The 25,926-nt window shown below is 48.0% G+C and overlaps 1 protein-coding gene across 6 annotated transcripts in view; it reads right to left on the reverse strand.

Annotated features, from left to right (window-relative positions):
- Window positions 1-4,340: 4,340 nt before the first annotated feature.
- CSNK1G1 (casein kinase 1 gamma 1) overlaps window positions 4,341-25,926 on the reverse strand; it is a 109,306-nt gene continuing 87,720 nt past the window's right edge. For all 6 annotated transcript variants that reach the window (XM_072869271.1, XM_072869269.1, XM_072869266.1 and 3 more), the window contains 7 exons: window positions 23,861-23,946; window positions 21,654-21,738; window positions 19,295-19,443; window positions 17,645-17,749; window positions 13,687-13,794; window positions 10,454-10,560; window positions 4,341-5,069 (listed from right to left, as the gene is read on the reverse strand). In XM_072869271.1, the coding sequence (XP_072725372.1) occupies window positions 5,015-5,069; window positions 10,454-10,560; window positions 13,687-13,794; window positions 17,645-17,749; window positions 19,295-19,443; window positions 21,654-21,738; window positions 23,861-23,946 (695 nt within the window). In that variant the 3' untranslated portion in view covers window positions 4,341-5,014. The remainder of the gene's footprint in view (window positions 5,070-10,453; window positions 10,561-13,686; window positions 13,795-17,644; window positions 17,750-19,294; window positions 19,444-21,653; window positions 21,739-23,860; window positions 23,947-25,926) is intronic.

The following is a 25,926-nucleotide window of genomic DNA, read 5'->3' on the forward strand; positions in this document are numbered from 1 at the left end:
CCCCGCCGCGCAGTGGTACGCGCCGCGCCGCGCTCCCCGCCCGCCCGCTCTAGCCGCCCGGGCGCGACCAACGGCCGCGGGGGGGGGAAGCACCTTCCGGCCGGGCGGGGGCGGTGCCGGCGCGAGCCGCCGGGAGGCTGCCACGTCGCCCCTCGCTCGGCAGCCGCTGGGCGGCCAATCAGGAGAGGGACGGCGCGCTGATTGGCCACCGCGGGAGAGGAGGCGGGGCGGGGGCGGGAGGCTGAGGGGCGGAGCCGCGGGAGTCGTGTCGGCCAATGGGCGCGTTCGGCACCCTGTGAGGGGCAGGCACGCGCTCCGGCCGTTAGAGGTGCTGAGAGGCCGCTCCGGGCCCGCAGCCCTTTGTGCAGCCCCCCCCCCTCCCCCGCAAAGATGGAGCCTTGTCCTGAGGCATCCCTGGCGAGGGTAAACGTGGAGAAGGGCTGCTGGGACTTGCCCCCCCTCTCCTCTTTCCTGGGCAAGACTGAAGAGCGGGCACAGCTGCGTGACAAAGCTAAAGAAAGGAGTGAGAGAGAACGGTCTTCATCACAGAGGCCCAAATTTCTTTTAAATATCAGATGTGGCCAGGCTGAAAGCGCAAATAAGTGTTTGCAGTATTGCAGGTGCAGATGTCTAGCGTAGCACAGTCGTTCACAAATACTGGAGTTAGCTGAATACATGGGAATTACGAGGTTTTTTTAATGTCTACTCAAATAGATCTTGGTCAGTGTTAATCACCGAGCATACAAACCTTTAAAGGAACTGCCTGGTGGAGATGCATGTTTCCAAGGGCCAGGGAAAGAAAGCTTGAAGTTTTTCTTCCTTCTCAGAGCACAAGTGACCCAAGACTAATTTTTGGGAACAGGAAATGAAAGTTCATGCTAAAAATATTATGTTTAAGGCTGGGAAACAGAAAGAGAAAAAGCATCCCAACAAAGATCCCAGCATGAAGCAGTTTTTAAGAGTGGGAGTCGCGCTGCAGGTGCTCTCCCTGTCTAGATACAGTGAAAGCTGCTTCTAAAATATGTTAATAGGTGGCATCTCCTTTAATGCTTTTCTCTGTACTGAGAATAAATAAGCACCAGCTATTTGCATGCTGGAAAACCTCATGATCCTGGCAGTTGATTTCATGGAAGCGCCACAGTGCTTCTCCTGTCTACGCAAAATGCCGGTAAGTGGACAGAGGCAAGGAGGAAGGCGGCACTCAAGGCAGCAACAGCTGGGCCTTTGTCGTTGCCACCTTCCTCCGCAGGCACAGCTGCCAGCACGGTGTGTGCCGAGGGATTTGGCTGGTGGTTACTTTGGCCAGAGCCGAAGCCCCTCGGTGTGCTGTGGCCAGCAAACGGGTGTACACAGTGCCCTTCCACTTGGGGAAGGCACACTTGACACCTACAGCAGCAGCTGTAGATGCTATTCCAGAGACACAGGGACCATGTCACAGCACGTTTTGGGGTGGTTCACATCTTTGTGTTCCAAGTAATCAATGGTTCAGCCATTCTGCTACCCAGGATGCCTGAAATGGGAACGTGCAGGCACAAGGAGAAGAGAAACCAGTGCCACCATGTCTTGGCCAAGCTCTGTGGGGCTGAACCATCCGTGGCTGTAAAGCACAAAGTGTTGAGAAGGTCCTGTAAGATTCCATGCTGTGCATCACCCCGTCAAAGGAGGGCTCAGAGCTTCTCACAGGAGAGGAGGGCTACAAAGAGTGCCCAGCAGAAGCAAAGGAAAAGAAAATACAAGCTATGTTGTCAGGAAGAGGTAATAAATACGTCTATTCATGGAGAACAATGCAGCAGTGCAATGTTTTATTGAAAAAAAAAAAAATCTCACTTGATACCTCAGAAGACTGCATCGCAACGTTGGTGGGCCACACCGTGGGAGAGCTACATTGGGGAGGCCAGCACAGCACTGGGTGCCCCTCCGCTGCATGGGCCCGAGAGCCCTCCCCTCGCACCCCTGGGGTCTCCCAGCTGCTAACAACTTCTGGTGAGGAGAGGAGAGTTTGCCCAGGTAGGCTTAATGCCCTGCTTCCTACCACATCATGGTTGGCTCAGTCTGGCTTGTGTCTCCTAGTCACCTCTGAACTCCCTGGGGACAGTGGTTTCCTCAAGCACAGGACTTGCTGTTAACCTGCTTTATTTTCTTTTTTTTTTTTTTTTTTTTTTTTAAAAAGCCACTCCACATCTTTGCCCTTTTGAAGAGTCCAACGTACATACGATTATAGTGCAAGAGGGCTTGGTACAAGTGAGCATTACCAGCATGCCGTGGGGGGACAGTCCTCCCCTACAAACACATCATCGTAGGATTAAAAGAACATTGTATCTCCAGAGAGAAGCGGTAGTGGGTCACTGTGAAATAGCTTTCAAACCAACCCACTTAAAAACAAGGTCAGGAAAGTTTCTAAACAATCAAATACATTCACTTTAAAAAAAAAAACAAAACCAAAACCATTTAAGAACAAAAACTGTTGAGATGGCCCGTTTTCCCCCCCGCCCTCCCTCACCCTGCAAACACTTACATATGCTGCAACTACAAGCTGCTCCTTGACTGGAGGCAGCGAGGAATGACCAAACACGGCAGGAGATGCAGAAGGAATCGAGTTCTGGTGACAGGCACTTAGTGGGGCTTGGAAGGGCAGCAACAGAAGTGTCTCAGGGCCTGGCTCTGTCTGCAGTGGGCAGGACTGCTCCCCAGGGAGTGCCTGTGCCCCTTTCCCCCCTCCCAAGACTCCAAACCATGGCTTCCTACAGCAGAGAGGGGAATGCCTGTGCCAGAGACACCAGGCTTCCGGGAGCCACTGGCAGCGGAGGAGTTTGGAAAGAGAAGGGTGGAACGCGGCCACGGTCCCCGTCCTCCCTCTGGCAGGAGGGGACAAGAGGGTGAAGCGCCCTGGCATGTGCCTGCGGGAAGGGAGCAGTCCCCTTTCTGCATGGCCCACGGTACGGCTCAAGGAAAGCGCTTTGCAGAATGAGAAGGGAGGTACATGGGTCTCCTGGTGGGCGTGTTAGGGAAGAGCTCTGCACCTCCGAGCTGCACTTGTCGGGATAAGGCATGGAGAGAACGCAGTGGAGAATGACGAAGAGATGCCCTACAGGGATCCCGGCAAGGAAGCAAGGCTTTTCCGCCCTGGCACCACACCAGCATCTGCCTGCTTTAGGGATGCACGAAGAGCAAGCCCAGAAGCTCCCTGCCCAGGATGATCGCCTGCCCTCTAAGCCTGCTTCTGCCCAGCCAGGGGAACCGAACCTCCCAGGAGTGCTGCTCCACAAACTCCAAGCTACACAGATCATCATTAAAAATAAAAAAAGATAATGAGATCTAGTCTCTCCCTTTCCTCCCTTCATGCTCTCTGTGATTTTTGGGGTGAGCCAGGCCTGAGTTTACGACAACTGAAGTCCCTCAAGTGAACAGTCCCAGCCTGGTCAGGTGTCACATGTGGAAAGACAAAGTACAAGGAACCTATTCACAACCTTGCCAAAAGCTGCTCGAGTTCTCCCACAGCCCTGCCATGTCTACGGTAACCCCCGGGCAGCCTCGGCCTCCGAGTTTGGAAACACTGCAGCAGGATGCAACATTTTTTTTTTTTACACGTGTGCAAAGCGCCCCAAGCCCCTTGCTAGCTAGGTTTGGCTCAAAACCGGTGCACGAGAACCGTGGCTTCTCCTGTGGGGCGGGATGGTGTCCCACATGCCCCAGATCCATGCTTGCAGAGAGGACGTGGAGGCTATTGCAGTCAAACCTATCTGACCATCTGGAGATGAAATCAGTGTTAAGGCAGTGTAGTATCCTCTCCCCTGCCGAGGAAGCTTTGCTCCTGCTAACGTTTTCTCGCAGAAGGTACGTGTTCACAACCACCCTACCGGAGGGATTTGGGAAGGCTGCCCAGTCGCCCACACTGAGAAACACCCACGCTTTGGGAAACAGCTGCCTCCCAGTTACCTTAATCCAGATCTACCTCTTAAGCCAGCGCAAACTCCTCCAAGCCCAGCAAAGCTGATGCTGCTCTCTCCTGCCAATGCCAGGCTATGGCCTTACTTCTCCCGGCCAGTTAGGTCAGGCACAGTGTAGGAAACCATGGTAGGGACATTCACCGGCAGCTAGAAAGGGTGACTGAAAATTCAAGTATGCTTTTCTCAGCGCATGGCCTAAGGAGGCCATGGGGAACCCCAGACGGGCACAAGGGTCATGCGGATGTCATCAACATCCCCACTTGAGGGCAATCTTTGCACCGCACCGTCTTCCCAGCTGAATATCTGTCTGCGCTGGCACGGCGTGGCCACGCAGAGATCCACAGATACAATGTGCATCTGTAAATGCTAAAAGTAATAAAAAGTGCAACAACGTCAGCTTCTTTAAAACAATCCACATTGCTCTGTTACGGTCAGAGGAGGGAGGTGTCAAGGGAGCCGGAAAAAAGACCTAACTGGAACAGTAGATTGCAAATTTCTCACAGCTTGCACATTACAGTGTAACTGTTCCCAAGGAGTCAAAAAGGGAACCTGTCTCTTACTGCTGCAGCAGTCAGGCCCTTCTCCCACACAACTCTCCTGCCCGCACCACATCCTCCTGCCCTCTCAACACCTACGGTATTTCTTCACTTAATTAAGGAGGGAGGAGGACGGAGGAGCAGAAAGTGCAAGGGAGGGAGGGGAGGAAAGTGAGCAGGAACTAAGCACAGTCCTCAGGTTTGCGTGAACGATGCCTTTGCCGTAAACAATGGGAAGGAGGGTCAGCCAGCCAGCCCCCCTCCCAGGGCGACCAAGACCTGAGCCAGCCACAGTCCTGGTCCCAAAAGGAGCTTCAGGCTTGGAGTGAACGAGGGAGACCATTCAGCAGATCCACCCCAGAGTGGTTTGTTTTGGAACGTTTTCTTCTCTTTTTGGTTTAAAATGTCACTTTTTTTTTTTTCCTCTCTTCCTCCTATGCCTCCTCCTCCCCCCTAAAGAGAAGCCCCTTCCAGTGAGACAGGGCAGGAGCTGCAGGTGCGGTGGTTCCTGCAAGGCCCAGGAGGCACTGGTCACTTGTGACGCTGAGCTGTCTTCTTCCGTTTCCTCTTAAAGAAGCAGCAGCACCTGGGGCACAAAGGACAAGGCAAGTTAGCCCCGCGCCCAGCACCCCAGGAAGGTCCCCTGCCACCCCGGGCTTCCCTCCGCTCAGCTGCATGCAACAGCACCTCCGTGCACCTGGCCTGAGGCCCAGACAGACCTGCCATCCTGTGGGACGGTTGACAAGGTCGGCAGATGCTGGTGGATGGTTGACACCACCAGCCTGGACTGGTAGACCAGCAAAGGCAAGTGGCCACATGCTGGGGGGTCCCGCAGCCCAAAGGCTGCAGGCAACAGAGGGGTGCAGCCCCTGAGCACTGGGAGCTGCACTTGTCTCCCTCCTGAGGCTTGACTGGGGCAGGAATACAAGGAGCCATCTGGGAAAGCAGTAAAACAAAGATCCAGATGCTCCGCTCCCTCTGTCCAAACCCTGGAGGAAGCGGACTGGGATGGCGAGCCCTGGCTGCTCTTCCCAGCTACAAGACACACGGTTTTCACCACCATTCACTAAAAAGACAAGTTCCAAAGAGATCTTGGCTCAGGGACCAGGTTTCTTTACTGAACCTTTCACAATAACCAGAGCTTCCACCTTGGATAAATGATTCAGTGCCGATATGCAGAACCCCTGCTTCGTCCCCCATCCAATGCAAGGGAGGTGCATGGTGCCCAGGGATTAGGGGAAGCAAGGAGGATGGATAGTGGAGGCTGAGGTGGGGAGAAAAACGCCCATCACAGCTGAACCGTGGTGAGTGAAGAGTGGTGGTTTCACTTGTGGGATACACTGAAAACAGTCACCCAGGTTAGAATTTCTAGTCCTGCTGGTTTCCTACAGAATTACTTGGCATTTAAGGTGTATCTACCTTTCTATCCTCAGCCCACTGTCAGGAATCCTCTGCACAAAAGAAAGGTGTTTGTTCTGTGCAAGTTCTGCCCCTGAGCTACGTGTCTTTCTCCTGCTGTTACAGCCATCTCCAGAGAAGCCCGGGTGATGCTGAAAGACTACTTTTTCAGGCTGGTGGAAGGGATGCCTGGCTAAGCAGCAAGAGCAGATGTGAGTATGCAAAGACCATTTTTCCCTACAAGCATCTTTTACCAACAGCCAGACAAAAAGCATTCAAAAACACTAACAATTTCTCCAAATTATTTTCCATTGGGTCCTTTGTGGCTCTGAAATGTTGCTATTACAATTCTATCCTCTCAGAGCTGGAGGAACAGATTTGTTCTCACTCACACCCCAGAAGGTGCTTGCCCCTGGATGCATGAGCCTTACTACAGGGTGCAAAAGTGATGGGTGACCACTAGCCCCCTGTGAGCCAAGCCTGCCAGCACAGATCATCTGCTGGGGGGACTGAAATCCCCTACAACATGGAGAGCTCAAACAGCCACAGCAAGAGGAGGGCCACCTCCCACCACATGTTCCTCTGGCCTGCACGGACTAATGGCCAGGGGAAGTTTAACATCCACAATTTGTCTTTAGGTTCCTAAACAGGCGCAGTCTGGAGGTCAGCCAAGAGAAAATGCGAAACACTTGTCCTTGCAGGAACACGGGCTTAGAGCGAACTGTGACGACTCCATCACTACCCACCTAGCCTGGCATTTGCAGCGCACAGTCTGAACCAACACCCCACCCAGGCACCAGCACGTGGCTGGTACTCTCACCCCACCACCCCAGGACTGGTCTTGCATTTTATTGTCCCAGGCCATCTGCCACTCTCTCCTGCTTTAACCTGTTGCAGTACTTCTCTCTCACAGCAGCCCCCTTCCTTCATGACTTGGGCAATGGTGAGTAAGGGGGGGATGTTATGGGGAGAGAGGATGGAAAATGCACAAGTTATGATTTCGCATGCAGTGGGTAAGGGAAGAAGAGGGCTGAGCAGCACTCGTTTCCTTGGGCACTGAACAAAGGGAGCTGACTGACTTCTGGCTATTCTTCCTTGTGACTGTCTTTTTAGGCTGTTACTCAGAGGTCCAGGGAAGGGTTCAGGAAAGGAAGTCCTGGCAGTTCAGACAGGCAGAGGCAAAACACCAAAATAAAAGAATAAGGCAGGCTGACAATTACAGAACATGATCTCTCTGCATGCAGACAATGCCCAAGAGAACAGCCCCAGACTATGACATACAGAGAAGCCAGAGATGCCAGAGGTATTGGAGGCAATGCCTATGGAGAGCAGGGCAGAGGCGGTCAGTCTCCCATCCAACAAGGACATTCCTCACCACACATGGGCTTTGTCACCTCGCTCCATAGTGATTCCCACCCATCAGCTCTCCCTAGGACCTACAAACTCCTCATCTGAGTCTCTGCTTGGTCCTCCGCTTACTGGGTATGTGGATTCCCCAAGGGGCAAGGGAGGGAGGGAACACCTCCATGGACACCTTGAGACCGGGACAACACAGCTGCGACTTCAAAACCCTGATAAAACCATACATATGCCTGAGCTGGGCTTGGACCAATGCTAATCCCAACCCCTCCACCCCTTCTTTCCTGGAGAAGCCAGTTCACCTGCACCCTCAGCTGGCAGATGCAGGGTTTCTGGAAAGGAGCCATCTCCCACCCACCCTCTCCAAGCAGGGGATCTAGCTGGGGCTCTGTCACTAATGAGGACTCCATGACCACGTCTTCCCATCCTCTCTAACGGTACAGGCCCTGGCCCATGCTTCTTCAGAGGAAACTCTCCGTGGAAGCAACTGGCCCCCTCCCCTCGATACCCAGTGCAGGGTTTTCCCTTTGTAACCATCTGCATGAGGAATTCCTGCAAGACCCTTGGCAAGCCTGGTCCCGACTCTGCCCAACTCCATTAGACATCATCTGCTCACAGACGTAACCGTTTGAGGGAGATGGTAAGCTGAATAGAAAAGGATTAAAATCCATCTTTTGCATCCATCAGTTCAGAGATCAGCCAAATTGCTCGGCCTAATGCGGCCGCTTGGGCATAGCCCACACCCTCCCCAATATTGCATGTGGTCCTCAGCACAGTCCTAAAATCAAAACAGCTCTGGGTTGGCTTTGACTTTGTGCCATTTTAGGGTTTGGTCGGTTTGATTTTGCCAACCCCAGTCTAGTCTGGTCCGCTCCCCCTTGCATGTGGACTGGAGAGAGGGACTCACCACAAGTTGAGCATTTTCAGGCAGCTACAGAGAGTGTAGAGAAAAAACACAGAAAGGAAGAAAGAGCAATTAGTTTACAGAGGTGGGATGAAAGCATGTCACTGCAGCCATGCAAACATGCAGTGCAGACTGGCAGACACACACCATACCTGCCCGCGGCCCACCCCCAGCCCTCATACCACCTCTGCCCTTGCCATGGCGCCGCTGAGAACTGCCACGTTTTCCAGGGTCTTGAGGCCTCTGCCAAACACCCCTGTTTTCCATGAAGGCACCAGGCCCATGAGGTTCTTATCTGGGGCTGGGATCAGAAAGGGGCTCAGGGCCACCAGGAGAGGAATCTGCTTGTCCCCTGCAGCTCCAGTGGCAGAATGGCCAGATCATGGATCTGCGCCTGGGACCTGCCCTTCAGTGAAACCCATGGCCAGGATCAGGAGCTTATCTCTAGCGTACCCCAAAGCAGAAGCATTTGCACAGCTCCTCTGCCTGCCGGAGTGCCAGAGAAAGACCTTTCTGCTATTGCATCTCGTCTTGAAACACAGACGCCCAGCTCCAGCTCCTTCTAGCTCTTTTTGGCCTGCTTTACTGCAGAGCAGAATCCAAAAGTCCTTTGCCCTCCGCATATATCTGAGGAGACTTATGATCACAGATGCAAGGGAAGATGAAGCCAGCCCTCCCTGTGGCAAGAGGAATGAAGCAGACTGCACTTGGGAATTACAAGATACCCCAAACCTGTCAGTGCAAAGCAGCCCATGCTCTGCTTCCCAGAACCTCCAAAACCAATTTGGGACCACACAAACAAGGGCTGGAGGGAGACAGAACAGTTCCACACATCGCGAGACACGGCTTGGGCAGCACAGCCCTTACACACTCCTTTTCACCTGTCCTGACATCTCCCCTGTACGGTGTGGGGTCTGGACCCTGGCCTCACTGAACAAGGCGCTGCAGAAACAGGCTAAAGGCGGTCCCATCTTAAAAGCTGGCTCTTCCTTGCATTGGGTTGTTGTATCGAGAACTGTTAAGGGTGGCAATTTGCCCCATCCTTTCTAGGGGCAACCCCAAGCCCTATGCCCAGGGGAGACACCCACTTCAGTCTGACTAAGACAGAGCCTGTGATGCCAAACTGGTGGTCTCTGCAGGCCACACTACCCATATCTAAGAGGAATATTGCCCAATCCACAAGTTGCACCTCAAGATTTCCCCACCCCACCGTACTTTGAGGAGCCTGCACCAAAACCAAGGCTCCCTCCTTTGGCTGGGAGGAGAAAGGGTATCTGTTGCTTGGGCACGTTGCTACCAGGATCACACCCAGGTCAGCTACCAGCAAGCAAGATCACACACAAGTGCTTCACGAGGCACAGAGGAATAGACAGCAGAAGACCTTCAGGACAACCAGCACAGAAGTTCCCACAAAGGCTGAGACAAACAACGTGGGATAAGTGACACCAGTGTCATCCACTCAAATTACAACCAGGCAGTTGGGCAATGTCACAGCACTGACCAGTTCAAAGGCAGCCCTGGGGCCTATTCACCCCTCACACAGGGAGTACCAGGATTACACCGTGACCTGCTAGGGTCCTGGTCTAGTTCAGGGGCAGCAAGAAGGTCCCATGTTGAGGATCATGCAAAAGGTGACATGATGGTGCCAGATGCAGCACGTGTGCAAAGGAGGCCAAAATGGTCAAAGCAGCAACTTTGTACATCAGTTCTCACTTGACCACAAGCTACAGAGGAGAGGTCAGCTCAGAGGGAGCACGCTCTTCCCCACAAGCAGGAGGGCTGCTTCTGTTTTTTCTCAGCTTCTGTTGGGCTGGACCAAGAGAATTCACAGAAAGAACTACCCGTCCCTGCAAGAGTTACTTTAGGACTGTTCTGGATACCTGGCATCCACTTCTTGCAGCCAGAAATAAAGTGTTAACTTTCAGACCAACAATCTCTTCACTGAGCTGTGCTCATGCTACTCCTACACTCTCAGCACAAGAGTACAGCATGTTCTCCTTTTGGAACAGGGGATGCTCACTGGGATTCCTGAAATCAATTCACATTATTTTGGTATTTGTGCTACTGTCTATCTTGCAATACATGCTCTGAGTAAGAGTTACGTTCTCCAGCCATGACAAGTGTAAAAAAGCAGCAGCAGCAGCAGCAGCAGCACTGAAGGCACCATGCACAAAAGCAGCAATATGCAAGGAAAAGGGCATGGGACATGAGCATCAAGTACTTCACCATGGGTAAACATCCCCACTCGTTTCCCAGGAGGAGGATTAATGACCACACCAGTGGAAAGCCTGTTTGTAAAGCAAACGTACTTAGCTTCCTCCACCACCTCCACCTCTGCCTGCGCTGTTATTGGTGCATTGGAGTGTGCTCCTGTTGGGTCGTCCACGTTCAGCTCCCCGTTGGTTGAGCTAACCACCTGAAACACAAATGAACACCCCGTTAATGAAGCCCCCTTGCATGTGACACGTCTCCACCTGCCTGGATAAGGGATGCTGTGGGAATGGGAAATCTGCAGAATAACTTCTGTTTGCTCCTGTCTCTTTGCACCCTCTTAGCAGGCTGTCAGATTCCTTGGATGCCTTTGAATCATGTGCCTGGTTTGGAGAGACCAGCTGTTTCATCCCAAGCAGAACAGCAGGCAGGGGACTGCGTTTGTGTTCACTAATTCACACTCTTGTGGCCAGCACAGGTCTTGTGTCTTTGGGAGGCTACACCACTTTGGGAGGTGTAGCCACTAGTGTGAAGCCTAATTGACAGCCCTATATACACACACAAACTGTATTATGTTGACTGTTTTCTCCTGACACCTTTACAGGTGAGCAACTCAGTCCTGTTGCCTGCCAGTACCGTGGAAAAAGTCACGTGAGCCACCAGTCTCACTCCTTACACAGCCAGTTTCTGGAATTACGTCCTCACCCAAAAGCTATTGATACAGTCTCTCATCTCTTTTTGCTTCACAGCTGACATGGCTTACTTCAGTATTTCCATTATAGGGATGACCATTCAGATCCCCAGCTGCCAGCAGCTCTGCATTTGCCAGGAGAGCACATAATTTTCTGGATAATTTATCATTGCTCTGTTGCCACAACAACTGCCAAAGAAGCCTGTATGGGACTGAAGTTTGGCCGGCCCTTCTGCACTCCATCTGGAAATTAGGACAGGCTTCTGCGTGTTGCTGTGAACACCTGGAGCTGCTCCTGGGTCCAGAGCTGTAACAATGCGTGGTTCCCCTCCCGCTCCACCTCTTCACCTTTCTACAAGGTAAAAGGCATCTCCCATGGGAGGGGTCAAGGTGCTACCTAGTATTGCTGGTGGCTCTGGATGACCTAACCACCTGAGGTGAAGGGAAGGAAGCCATTGAAGCAGATGTCACCTCACTATTAAGTGCATCTGTCCATGTTCATTTTGAACACTTAAGTTCTACCAGCAATGGCTGTTTCTGCAGATCAAGTCCTGTGGCCAGTCACTGCCAAGACAGGTCAGGACTCAGCTCATGTGGTTTTCAGAGCTCTCCTCAAGTGACAACCCCTCGGTGGGTTCTCTTCACACCCCCCTTCCCAGACTCATCTTACTGTAGGCCCACCCAGGTTCTCCAGACCCCCACGCTTCCCACACAACTTTGCAAAACACTATCACTTAATCGTGCTATTCCCAGTAATCTTCCCACACTTTCTCCAGCTACTTGCTAAATTTAATTTTACAAAAGGCTTTGATTTTCCTCTTCTTTTTTTACGTGCCGCCACTTCATTTTGATGTGGCAAATTCAACCATTGCCTTAAAGGAAACGGCCACTTGAAGCTACTGACCTCCCAAGGGTTCAGCATGAGCTGGGGCATCTGTTGAGAAACAATTTAAGCATCTGCAGCCCAGCAGCCATGCACAGCAGAAGATTTCCTGTTCTTGGCTGCAAATAAGCAGAATTTTAATGCTTATGGTGACACATACAGGCTTATAAACTGCTCAGGTAGGCAACCCTCCCAGTCAAATTCAGACTAGCACTGCCTTATTGCTGTAGCTACTCTGGCAGAGCACTGTTCATGGGCAGACACAGCTCATGCTGCCTTTGCACAAGGAAACTATTCCCCTTACATAAAAAAAAAAGAATAAAAACACCTACTCTGTACTTACTGAGTGCTGAATTCGTAGAATCACAGAATGGTTTGTGTCGGAAAGGACCTTTACAGATCATCTAGTTCAACACCCCTGCCATGGGCAGGGACACCTTTCACTAGATCAGGATGCTCAAAGCCCCATCCAACCTGACCTTGAACACTTTTCCAGTCTGTTCACATCTGAGATCAAAGCTATACAAACATTAGTTCCTCCTTATCTTCCAATTTCTCTGCTACTCAGAAAAATATCTTTAAATGAAAAAAGGAACATGGCTAATCAAGCCAAAAAATTATTGAATCCAACCAAGTATCAGGAATAAGTAAAAATGTCAACCTAATCTGCATTTCACTTAGGGGCACCCTGCACTTCCCATCTCCTCAGTTCAGCTCTGTCCCACTCCAGGCACTAATTCCCATTTCACCAGAGCCAATTTTCAAAGTGTTGTGTCTGGCGGTAGAGCCAGCTCTCACAGGCAAACCTCCGCCAAAGAGTTCACCTCGCCAGCAATATTAGACAGTTCTTGCTTGCTTGAATGACTCCTGCATCTTCTCTCTAGCATGTCCAGCCATCTTACTTTGGCAGTAGTGCAAGAAACTCCCTTAGTGAGCCTGAGTGACAACCAGAGGCAGGTATGGTTTCATAAACAGAAGTGGTCTTTTCAGGAACTAAAAAACTTAGCTGTAGTGCCACCTTTAATGCTGTCTGGCACTGTCGTGCATCCCCTGCTCATCCACCTTCCACAGTGCAATCACCCAAAAATCCGACTTGCAGCCACCATGCCTTTACACTTGTGCTGGTGCTGGTCTGCCACTGGATCCAAAACTAAAATGCAAATGCGCTGAGGAGCAAGAGAACAGGGTCACCACACCCTGTGGTCACCACAGCCTGTCTCCCCTCCATCTGGAGGGAGAAGTGGCTGTACAGCCTCCTCGCACCAGCCATCCCCTGTGCATTTCTCCAGTCTGACACCCCTAGATTTCCATTAGGCAGCAGGAGTTCAACCAGAACCTCGTCTATCAAGCCTGAACTGGAACAGCTCGACTATTTTCCTAACATTTGTGGGGTTTATATGCAACAAACCCTATTTCAGCTGCTTCTTGCTACCTAAGAGCATCCCCAAGATGGGGATAAAGGGGTGCTTTATAGACCAAACCTGCTAATATACACTCCTTTCTGTGTTCAGTTTGACAAATCTGAGTTCAAAATAGCTCTCAGAGGAAAAGCTTCATTGAAACGGTAACACCAACAATGTTGGCCATCACAGCTTGGGTCCCACAAAACCATGGCTTGAGCATTACGTACAAAACAGGACCAAACTGGCCTGTGAAATCGCTTTCCTGACCACAATATTACTGCAATTTGAGGAGAATTCAGGGGATTTAACACAAATTCTCGCATCAAGGCCATACATATCAGGAGGAAGAGGTACCTGTACTGATCCTCCATGCCGATCCGCAGCCAAATGAGACGTCAAGTACGAGGTATTTGTCTGCCGGCTTGGCTGGATCTCCCACTCCCCTCGGCGATCTGATGATGCCTGCTCACATGTTCAGAAGCACAAGAGAAACAGAAGAGAGGGCAAAAGGTGAACGAGGAGAAGAAATAAAAGGGTGTTTGTTAGTGAGTTAGTTTCTTTGCAAAAAGCAAGGCATTTAAACTCTTAGCTGGGCTAAAATTTCTCTTTACCAAGTGCACCTCATACGTTACTTCAGCGGTGTCTGCAGTAATCCACTGCAGGAGTGGATTTCTTCTAGCTGCTAAACAAAGAGAAAGCTCAGATCTATTCAGGAAGTTATTTCTTTACACGGCTTCATTTCCATGGGTTTCAGCACAGAAATAAACACACTGACAGTATGTTTAACTATATCTGTTAGGTCACACACACCAGAGCACTTGGCATGGCAGCAAGATTGGATACACAAGCTTTACCTCCCTAAAATACATATTTTTAAACTCAAATTTGCAACATAAAACAAAGCCACATTTTATTTCACCAAAAGCCAGTTCCACATGCTGATTCACCTGTACAGTGTAGAAGGAAACACCCACCACACCTGCTTGACTGGAGAGAGGGTTGGTGGTTTTTTGGTTTTCTGCAGAAAAGTAGATAAGAAACGTTCGCTAACAGTTTCTTCTTCATCCCCAAAAGATGCAAACTCTAGGCAACTAAATTATTAGAATTTATTTGTTTTATTAGAAGAACCACTTTGCACTTGCATGTGAAGCTTCTTACAAGTCACCCAGCTTTGATGACAACACATCCAGCATTCACCTAAGACCCAGGAGGATCTCAGTGCACCTAAACCCAACTGACCAGCTGGAGGAACAATTCCTAAGACTGGGAAGCGTAGGACAAATAAGTAGATCTGAGTTGGCCTCAGGCCAACCGCAGAGGACATAGTCAAGCCTGAAGTGACCAACGGGACACATTTAAAAGGTGTCTCCCTGGACACCATATACAAAATTTAAGCAAATGTTTCAAAGCTGAAGCACAAATTTGAAAGAAGAGAGGGCAGAGCAGCAGAGTCCCCTCAGCGCACACGCACCTGGCACGAGGGATGCTGAACAGAGACACCATGGACCTGGCCAGGAAACAAGAGGCTCAAGCGAATAAACACCAGGTTATCAGCAGTGAAGCTGAAGGAGCTAACCAGAGAGAGGTGCGCAGGCCCTGTGTTTCCCCAGCACTACTTTGTGTTACTCCCTGCAGCCACGGATGATGAGCCCAAGCCCTGGTCTGAGCAAGAGAGAAGCCACAGGGCTCAGTGCCACTGTAAAAAAACAGAAAAGAAAAAAAGAAAGGAAAAAAAGGCTGCAAGCAGCTCCACACAGGAGAAAGACTCCAGAAACCTTTGAATAAACTTCAACATTAACTAGTAAATGGTCACTCAACTAGAACAGGAGCACATGCAAAGGGAAGCAGAACAAAAGAAGAAGTCTCCTGGCATTTTATGAAACATTCACTATTGTCCCCTTTGCACATGACATCTGACTTCCTCCTGGAGCGACCCACAGTGCTGTTCCTCCTTCCAAGCACTCACCAAATCCAGTTCATAGGTAGTATTTCCCTAGAGGTGGTCTTGTCCGGGCTTGTCCTATTAAACCTTCTTATTACATGTTCTTCCCATCAGCCTGAGCGCTGCTTACACTTTTTGTACTTGGTGACATTCAAAGGAGAAGCACTTCCCTTGGAATATTTTTTAATGGCTGCAAGTCACAAGATTATGAACTGGAGAATTTAAATGCAGGTTTTAAAAGCTAGTAGAAGACAGACTTTGAGTGCTGCTTCTTCCAAAGCACTATGCCATCAGGTCGCTTGGCTAGCCCCAGCAATGAAGTAGTACTATGCTACATCAACATTAGGAGAAGCACCCTTCTGCCTAGGAGCCTGGAAGCAGCTTCTAGGAAAGGCTCTAGAAGCTGCAAGAGCCGGATTTTTCTTTTAGCTCTACAGCCAAGTACGTGATAAACTGGTTCAGAGGTAGGTTTGAGCTGAGCCGCTCAAAATGCAACCCAAGCAGTGACACTGAGGAAGTGATGCCCATGAAATTTGAGAGCATCCAGTTCCCATTAACACTCATCACCTTCCTGCCAGCTAACAAACTGCAAGACAAGACTGGCATCTAAAGACAGAGGGGGCAGGGCTCACCCATTTTTGATAGATAGTAAGTATCTGCACTTCCTAGAGGAAAAGGCTACAAAAAGGAGATCACTCTCTCATCAGTGTCTTTACTGGGAAACCAAATGCAGTTATTATACCTGGGAACAAAAATAAGGCAGTTAAATCTGGAGATCAAGGCAGTCACTTGACCCATGCCTCCAATTCACTGCTCTAGATATTTATTTTTTCTACTTTTTCCTTTAGAGAAATCATTTGCTCAACACTTAAAAGGAACATCCCTTGGAAAAGAGTTGTTTATGTTTTGGCAAGAAGAAACTGATTTTCCCTGCCTATTGGGAATATTAAATAATTCAGCATCCTAAGTAATGGTTAGATTAAAAAAAATGACAAAAGGTGCCATGCAATACAGCATCAAGACTATTTGATAGGCTCAGAAGAACAAGGACTGAAGGCTGCCTGCAAAATATTTTAGGAATAGGGCAGATTTTTTTGGACTCCGTACTGTAATTTGTGAACTAACATGCTTGAAAATGAAGCCAGGTGTCATTTTCTGTTAAAGGAAACAAGATGCCTCATACGTACACAGCGTGAAGGTCTGTTGTCAAAGTGGACGACTAGAGACTGCCACCCAAAAAAGAGGGGTTAATGCATTAATCAGGCAATATATTAAAGCAGATTATTTTACTAGTACTCACAAACCAGTCCACACTAATCAGCATGCATAAATACAGTACTGCACACGTGCTTCAAACAATCCAGCTTCCTACAAGCAACACTTCTAATAAGGGGTATTCATCTTGATTGTAGCTGATGGCTTTAGATGTATTCTAGTCTACATTAGTGGCTCTACCATTCAGAGCCCAGCTGCATGTAACAAGGAAAGCTGAGCCCAGACAGGTTATTACATCTCACACTCGATTCTGCACCCATGAACCCCAGTTTGCACAAGCTGAGTGGGAGCAGAGACGGCAGACAAGAAGCTAGAATGGCACACAGCGGTTAGAGGAGCAGAGCAAGCCCAGAACCACTCACTGGGAAGTAAGAGCACCAACAGCTCTAGCTAGGAGCCAGCAGTTGGAGATCTACTGAACTTCTGATCAGTTCTGTTAATATAGAAAATCCAAACTCTCAACACCAACAAAGTATTACAGCTAGAAAGGAAAAAATGGGTCCAGTTCATCTGGACCATGATGCCCAGCCTCCCCAAGGGACCCTACCCTGGCAGTCCTTTATGCTCTGCAACACTCACGCTGTGAACTGGACACCCTGTGAAGGATATATTGCACATACACGGGACACGTACATCCTTATTGCAGCTGCACGGTCCATGGGAAGAGGGCACCTGGGGACAGACTGCCATTGCCACAGCAGTTGGTCTACCCCATGGTCCATGTGCTATGAGTAAAAGCACCCAAAAGAACATGGTTGGCCAGGTAGGTCAGATAGTCTGACCATGCTGGATAGTTGAGTTAAACAGCTTACCCACAAACTACAGAAAAATGACCCATTCCAAATTGTACTCCACTTGGTTCACGATCCCGAGGAATTCCACTGGTCAATACAGTATTTCAGCAACCTTCGCTTTGACAAAATTCTACTCAAATCACAATCTCTAAGTTAAGCAGGAATAGTGCTTGCCATGACCAAGGCAAGAATCAGCCCCAGCCACCTCTAATGGCATATGGTTTCTGCTTCCCCAGTCCAAGGGGAATTCAGAAAGGTGATGAACCATGCGGCACTCCTGAAGCAGTTGTGAGCAACGCACCTGATTGCGAAGGGCCTGCTGCGATGGTCGATCCCTATGGACGTGGCTGTCTCTTGTTACTGCAGACGTCCCAGAATCTACGTGAACGGATCCCACTGGAGTAGGCTGGAAAACAAGGCGTTCATTAGGTTGACGCCAATGCTGAAGATGCTTCTCTCTCTCAACACATGCATGCACAAACCTAACTTGTCAGGCTGGCTCCCATTGTGTAGAAGTAGGAAAACATCAAAACACTACCCAAAGGTACTGATAATAACCAAGGAAAATTACAGCCAGGGCTATAAAATCCCTGTGATTTGATGGACATGTGATTTGATGCTGGACACCACTGACAAGCATCTTGTATAAAAATGGATTAAAAAGATATAGTTAGGTATCTGTATCATCGTCAGATCACACCTAATGTGTCTTGCATAGGATTATTACAACTGAAAATATACAGACTTGTTTTCCTCATCTCATTGTCTTGCCACTTTTAAAAACCACACTTGAATAGAAAAAGGACATGTTAAAAAAATTAAAGCTTCATCTGCTTGATTCTCATGAAAGTCATAATCCCTGCTCACAACATCAAAATCTCCATAGCAACCACTGCAGTTGTCAGCAATAGCATGCTTGTCTTACAAGGGGCTTTTTATCAATTGCCTTTGTAATTAAACAAAAATGAGGAGAGAAATCATGATTCACAAAGGGAATGATTTCTTATGAAGATGAACTGTTTTGGGCACAGTAAACATTGGTAGTGCTAAATATAGTGGGGATGGTAAATCACCAGCAACGGTACCAAGTTTAGCACTGAAGGCATTTGATCTGGCACCAGTGACAATTAATTTACAGATGCCTTTGCCATTGCTGGTGTATGGTGACTGGCCATTAGCAAGAAGGCTATCAGCAGAACGACACAAAACACAAGCAACAGGCAGCCAGTGGAAGAGCTTTAGACTCTTCTATCAGATTTCCCCATGACACATCTTTTGGCCAAGGTCTTCGTGAGTATAAATGGCTTTTGACAATAGAAGCGACGCAATGAGATCACTATTATGGTCCATCTGGTGTCATGGAACTGCCAAATGGAGCTTGGTTACTCCCACATTTCCTTGCCATATGCTATAAAGAGCTGGTTCAGCCTCCAGAGTAGGGTAAGCCCCAAGATCTTCTGAGCTCAGAAATGGTTTGCTGTTACTATTCACTGGGCATCTATCAGAGCCCTGCCTAGATCTCCCATATGTCTCGATCAGAACTCGACCATTATAGAGGTCTTCCACCATTCAGTGCTGAGATAGCAAGTATGCTCTCCTGCTTTAAGATGGATGTCTTTAGATATTGATCTCAAATCCTGTGCTAGACTAGACAAAATTAAGTCTAGTCATGTTCATTGCCACAAGTGGGAAAATCAGGTTTGAATGCCCCACCAGGGCAAGCCCAAAGGGGTGGGAAGGGGCCTTCTGCCCCTAAGGGAAACTTCAAGAACCCCCTGAACACAACATCAGGAGATCTCACTATATTAAGCCCATATTATCTAGAGAACAGATATGAAAGATTTGATCCTAAGCTCACTGGCATTAATTGGGGTTACCAGGAACAAAGATCCAGGTGGTGGGGAAGCAGCACATGGAAGGCAAGGCACTGCATTTTGCAGGGACAACTTACAATTGGCCTGCCGACCCAGTCATAGGCATAGTCAAAGGTGTAGCCTTTCTTTTCAAATAGCTCTGTGAAGATGGTTCGTAAATAATCGTAGTCTGGTCTCTCAAAGAAGTCTAATCGCCGAACATAACGGAGGTACGTGGCCATCTCCTCTGTTGGAAAAGGGGGAAAAAGCAGCAGCGTCAGTTCTGCTCACACATGAGCTCCATCACTCACAGCCTCTCAGAGCTGACGCACACACTGGAAATATGCTTTTCAATTAACTCCAACTAGGCTTTCCCATGGCACTAGGCTCAAAGTTGGTGATTAAAGTTGGGCTGAGGGCCTGATCACCAGTGACATGAGTTGTCCAGGCTCCGCTAAGTTCAGCTGAGCCATGCGGATTGAAAGAAGCTGAGGATATCCAACAAGTCTTCACCCTCAGTGACCTACTCAACAATCTTTTATTGCTACATGAATCTCACTCAGCTTTCCAGAGCCTTCCTGCCCTGCCCAAAGTCTAATAATAGTCTGCTTTTATTCTGAATCTTCTGAATGAGTTGTTATAAACCAAGGTCTGTGTTTTAGCATTGAGCATCATGCTGTGAGAGAACTGTCTGGGCTACCGGTGCTACCTCTGGCTTTTCCTATAAAAGTAGTGGTTTTTAGTAATAGTCCACAATGCAAATCAATTCAAACACTTCTCAAGCAAAGATGGAAGTCCCACCTCTGCTCCAGAGAGCTGCTGCTCTACCTCAAATCTGAGTTCCACAGCTAGTTTGATTCTATACATTTGTATAAAAAACAAACACTAAAACACACTGTACAATAAATGCCAACTCACTGAACCTGCCAACTGAACACTGAGCCAAAACAGATGTTTAAAATAGCAATAGCAATTTCATCTGGGGAAGGAAAGCAGGAGATGTTGGTGGGCACCCCGTGGCACCCCTGAGCTCCAGCAACAAGTAGGGTCTGGCTGCCCAGAGCACTGTGCTGCCCAACGTTATTACATCAGTCATAGCCTTGAATATTCACAACAAGACTTCAAAGGGGAGGCTCCAGCGTTAATTTACCTGGTGCACACAGAACAGTGTTTGGTGTTAAGCTAATTAATTGCTTTCCTGCATCTGGGTCGTACTTTGCATGCACAGAGAACTGAGCCCTGGTAACTCATGTCCTGCCCCTTCCCAGCTCTCTCTTGGCTCACGCCTAAGCCAAGGTAGGACGTTTGAGCAGAGCTCAGTACAAGGCATGAGACTGTGCACTGCAGTACAACTGATACACCAGCATGGTTTTTGCCTTTAGCTAACAAAAATAAGAACAGCATTGCTTATTGATACTTAACTCTGCCTGTGGCTTGCAGCTTGCATGTCACATGGAGGTAAAAGAGGAAAAAAAGGAGAAGAAAGGTAATCTCTTCCTGCAAGTATTGCTGAAAGGTGGAGGACCAACAGGTTTCAGACGAGTAAGGAATAGAAATAAGTCCTCTCATCTCACTTCAGCCCAGACCTGCAGGTGTGACCCAGCTCTGAGGAATGAGTATTGGACTATTTGCATCCAAAATCCACCCAGTTCCAAGCAGAACAGCCAACCTGAAGCTGTTCTGCTTGGAACTGGGTGGATTTTGGATGCAAATACGTCTGGGGAATTAGCATGACTTGAGAGAACAACAATCCCCTTCCAGGCTTGCTGCTCCTCACACTGGGAAAGAGCCATATGACGACAACGGCTCCTACAGGAATGGGGCTGATTGTGGGGACCTGGGTGCTCTCCCTGGTGTCAGGATTTCAAAAAACACCAAAAAATCCCACCCTGTGAAGGCCACAGCATACCTGGGGAGGGCTTTAACTTTGTACTCTGCTTTCCTAGCTCCAAGGTGGACTTTTGTTTAACTGGAGAAAAGGTGTTGGGCTTGGCTAGAAGCACATCTTTAGTAACAGTCTCCTTAAAACTGCTGTCAGAAGGTGGAATTCAAGGACAGACACATCATCCCATCTTCTAAGCTGGCCAACTACAATTTTAACACCTGTAAAACCTTCCATTTGGAAAAGAATTAACTCAGTAGATCCAACATGGTCACTTGAGAGATGGAAAATACAAGGCCCTCTTTTGGAGGGAAGCCAAGAAGCAAAGCAGGAACACATGGCACTTGAACATTGTCCAGCCTCCTTGATGAGAAGAGTTATGCTCATTTTAAGCCACAGCCACAACCCCTCAGGCCCTGCTAATTTATAGCAGCAGCTCCAGTTGTCTGCCAGCTTGAGAAACATAATGGATACACATCATCCAAATACTTTCTGCCAGAGGAGCTCAGAACCATCATTTTTAACAAGGTATGTCCACCTCCAGCTGCACTCAAATGGTCCCATCAGGGCTTTACCTGGAAAGTTCTCACAGAGAACTTCAACCGGAGTGTTTCTCTTTGTGTCCCCAATCTTCTGATACCTCTCTTTCAAGGTGTCAGCCTGTAGCGCACAAAGACAAAACAGTTGTGGAGAAAGAGTTCAACCATGTGATAAATGACATGTTGTATGGGAAGAAAAACAAGGTATTTAACACTGATTCTGGGTGGTATCAGAAGATGTTACTTGTAACTGAATTGCATCCTAGACTACACTAGTAGGAATACTATCTTACCCTGTTGTAATTCTCGCTATACATTTTGCGTCCTATCAGCAAAGAATATCCAAGGACACACTCAAAACATATTCAGTACTTGTAAGGAAGGACACTTGTTAGTATCTTATGTGGCTAATTTCTTACCAGCCCAGTCCTGAGCACTGTACAGGGAAGCTTTCATGGGACAAGAAAATAAAGCTGCATATACTGTGATTGCACATCAGTCCTAGGCTTTAGAGCCATTGGCAACCTCAAGACCTTCATAAACAACTGTAAAAGTAGATAAATTGCAACTGCATTTTGGGCATGTCGGGTTTTTACTGTGTATAATAGAATGCCACCACACAGATAACTAGTTTACATCCGTTCACATCTCTCCCAAATCCCATGCTACCTCTCCTTTCACCCCCAAAGTGTTTATCACTTAGATAGCACCGATTAAACAGTTTGTCATCAAGAAAATGAAACAATTTTCAGTTAGATTTCCCACCTAAATCTCTCCTGAAGCAGAGAACTCTGCTCCAGTCGGCACCCTAAGAACAGGTTTTATTGCCTCCATTTCAAAATATGCCAATGAGACCTGCCAGCAGCATAATTAGCACCGTAAGATGTTCTCTCAAGACTTTAGCTCTGACAATAGAGACCAAAAGTGTAAGCTGAGGAAACCTAGTAGAGTGAAGATACCATATTCTAGAAGAAGCTCAAGAGTCTGTGTTTGTTCTGGAGCTGAAAAAATACAGGACTTCAAGAAGCAGTCAACTAATTCTTATCAAGTTCAGCAATGAACTGAGGAAATTTTGTAGAGTCTTGTCTAAACCTGGAATTATTTTTGAACAATTTACAGGATTAATTTAAAGCAGATGAGTACAACTAAGCCAGAAACAAAATTTGTAATGGAATAGCACACACTTACAGAGGTGTGAACTTAAAGTTGGAGAGATTCTGATTTCTTTCAGAATCACCTTCATGCTTGAAAAACCCTTTCTTTGCTTTTATGAGTTGCCAATATTTCTGGCACATGTCTGATAAGGCTAAGCTGAGACTAACCCTGGACAGATGGTGACAAAGGTCTATCATGTAAGCCACTGCCACTGACCATAGCAGCGCTCTGCTGAGCAGCTTGAGAGTCCAAAAGCTTGTGTCCTTTTTCCAACAGTACTAACAGGTCTAACAGGAGTTATTGTCTTCATTAATAAACCTTCTCCTAACCTGATCAAATTTGATCCCTTCATTCACTGCAATTCCAAAGCTGAACACAGTAGCTTAATCATCAGGAAAGTGATGGAGAAGTGAAGATGCAACTACCAACACTTTCAGAGCCAGCAAGTAACTTACTACTAGTTAGTTCAGCTGACGGATGTTAGCTGCAGTTGCTGTAACCCAATTGCTTGCAGCCCTCCACATTGTACATGACATTTCATAAACTTCTAAGCACTGAGTGTCCAGTGTCTCTGGAGGGAAGCCAAGCTCAATACTTCTGCCAGAAGTCAGTTTTTCAAGCTGAAGTCCATCTGTACATCTAAAACCATCAAACTGCTCCCTTTATAAACACATTTCACAGATGCAGCTGGGGTATTGTGTGCCGTAACTGGAATTTCATAAACAACCACTGTGTCCCAGTCTCACTCCAGCTCGGGGCAGCTTCATGGTACAGCAAAGCTGCTCCAACAGCTCAACAGTTTTCTCATTGCCATCCCTGTCCCAGCCGCTCATCTGCCTCTGCTGATTCTTCTCTCCAGAGCTGTACCCATACAGCTAGGCTAATGGTAATTTGAAGTGGCAGGTAACATATTTCTATCTTAAAATCTTTCCTGTAGGTAAAGCTAACGCCTTTGTCATTAACCTTCAAGGACACAAAGAACAGGACAGTGTTTCTGGCTGGATTTTGCAAATGTTTCCCCACCAGATTCTCATTTGGGCACAGACCAGACAAAGTTTCAAAGGGCAAAACCTAAAACTCAAACCTACCTTCAATCCTTGCCAGGGCAGACTGCCTCGGAGGAAATACATAAACATATGGCCAAGGGCTTCCAAGTCATCTCGACGACTTTGCTCTGGAACAGAAAAGATGACAAATTATTGCTGCAGCTGTGGAAATGGATCTGAGATCTGATTAGTAGCCACATGTATTTCCGAGATAAAGTTATCCCAGGGAAGTTCACTTGCTGTCTGAAGCTCAGCCCTTGTGCAAAAATACCTAGAACCTGTTACAAAAACCCATAAAATACATAAAGAAAAGATCAGCTAGAAGGCATGAGGTAACACAGGAGCTGTAAGACATACTGTGTAGCCTTAGGTAGAATGGATAAGATGTGGAGATATTAATCACAGAGGAATAAAGCAGTTACCCAGTTCTCTGGACTGCCAGTGCCGATGGTGCAACTGCCATGTGGTGCTGGATTACATTATTTCCTCTGAACTACACAGGAACAGGCAGGGGACGCTTGCAACCAGCTGCAGGAAACTACCATGTTGTACAGTGCCAACCCTTTCTCAATTGTTTCTGCAGCTCGTCACATCAGAGCAGATCAAAAACAGCTCCTTCTAGCACTGCTTTTCCTTGTGAAACACTTGCTGCTGTTGCCATGCAGATGTTATGATTATAAATGAGGGCGGAAAAAAGGGGCCCTCAAGCCAAAGGAAAAAGCATCCTTAAAATAATCTACCAAAACGTATCAAAAAACCCAAACGAGGATACAAGACAGAACGACAAATTTGGAGTGCACCAGCATGGGACAGCCTCTGTGCTGGGCTGCATCATGCAGACTTGGGTTCATTGAGCTTGCAGACCAATTTGATGCAACCTCCTCTCCTCCAAATCTCCACTGGCAGGCAGATAATGTGCTCCAAAGCCGCAATCTGGAGCAGATCTAGTCATGCAGCCCACACGCCATGACAAACTGCACGTGAGCTGTCCCTGATGCTGCATCATCTGCAAGAGGAGAAAAAGGCAGCACTTTGCCCAGCATGATTCTCCTTCAAAAGCAGCAGCAAATTTAACCCTCAAAAGATGCTGGGGGTGAGAACACTCAGCAGAAGGGAATTGAGATGACAGTTCCTGCAGGTTACCCTGATACAGCTGTAAAAAGGAAAAAAAAAAAGAGGATGTCCTGGGTAATTTAGTGCAACAATGCAGATGAACTTCTTGGGAAGATGGTTGAGTGCAGTCGTCTTTCAAAAAAATTGCTATCAGACTCCTTTATTTTGTTCAGTCCTGAAATGTGAAGGGACTGACTCCACCTGGGCTGGCCTCACCAGCAAAGCATCAGCCCCATGAAAAACCTCTGGGCAGAGTCAGCCCCCCACGTGGCTGGCAGTCAACCTTCCCCTCCTCAAACACACCCACCCAGAAGCACCTCTTCCCCTGCATGATCTGTGGCATTAGCTGCAAAACCTGCAGGGAAAAGGGTCCTAAAGAAGGCACGTGGTGTACTTAAAACACAAGCAGATCTTCTTTCCACATCCACCTGCAGAGCACATCCCTGGCACCAGCAGTTCCCGAGTGTGTTGCCACTGCAGCTTCTCATTCCTCCATCCCTTCCTGACTCTTCACCAGGTTTTCCAAAATTAGAAGTTGGGTTCATCCCTCCTTACTCCCCAAAGCTCTCCAGGAGATGTGAAAGCCAGCAATGCCTTGATCTCATAGCTGGGAGGCTACTCAAATAATATTCCATTGTCTTACTGCTCTTATGAGTTTAAGTGAATATAAACATTTAATAAGTTTTTTTGCCTTTCAGCCACAGAAATGTAATCTTCTGGTATGAAAGAAGGCAGTAAGGTGAGGAGATGGAAGCCAAGTTTAAAATTAGTTAAAATGTTAATTTTCCCCAACCAATTATTAGGTCAGGGAACATCCAATTCTAACACCTGGAACTGGAAGGTATCAGTACAGAGCTGTGCTATAAAAATCTATTTGGTCATCATTTAGTGCGGCAATTACTACTCACCTACTGGCCTTTTATGAGTGCAGGGTTGGTACCAGCTATTTAGTTCCTAATAAAAACTATAATTATGAGGCTTCCAACATTTCAGCT

The sequence above is a fragment of the Ciconia boyciana genome, chromosome 8 (assembly GCF_034638445.1).
Source record: "Ciconia boyciana chromosome 8, ASM3463844v1, whole genome shotgun sequence".
In the NCBI taxonomy this organism is placed as follows: Eukaryota; Metazoa; Chordata; class Aves; order Ciconiiformes; family Ciconiidae; genus Ciconia; species Ciconia boyciana.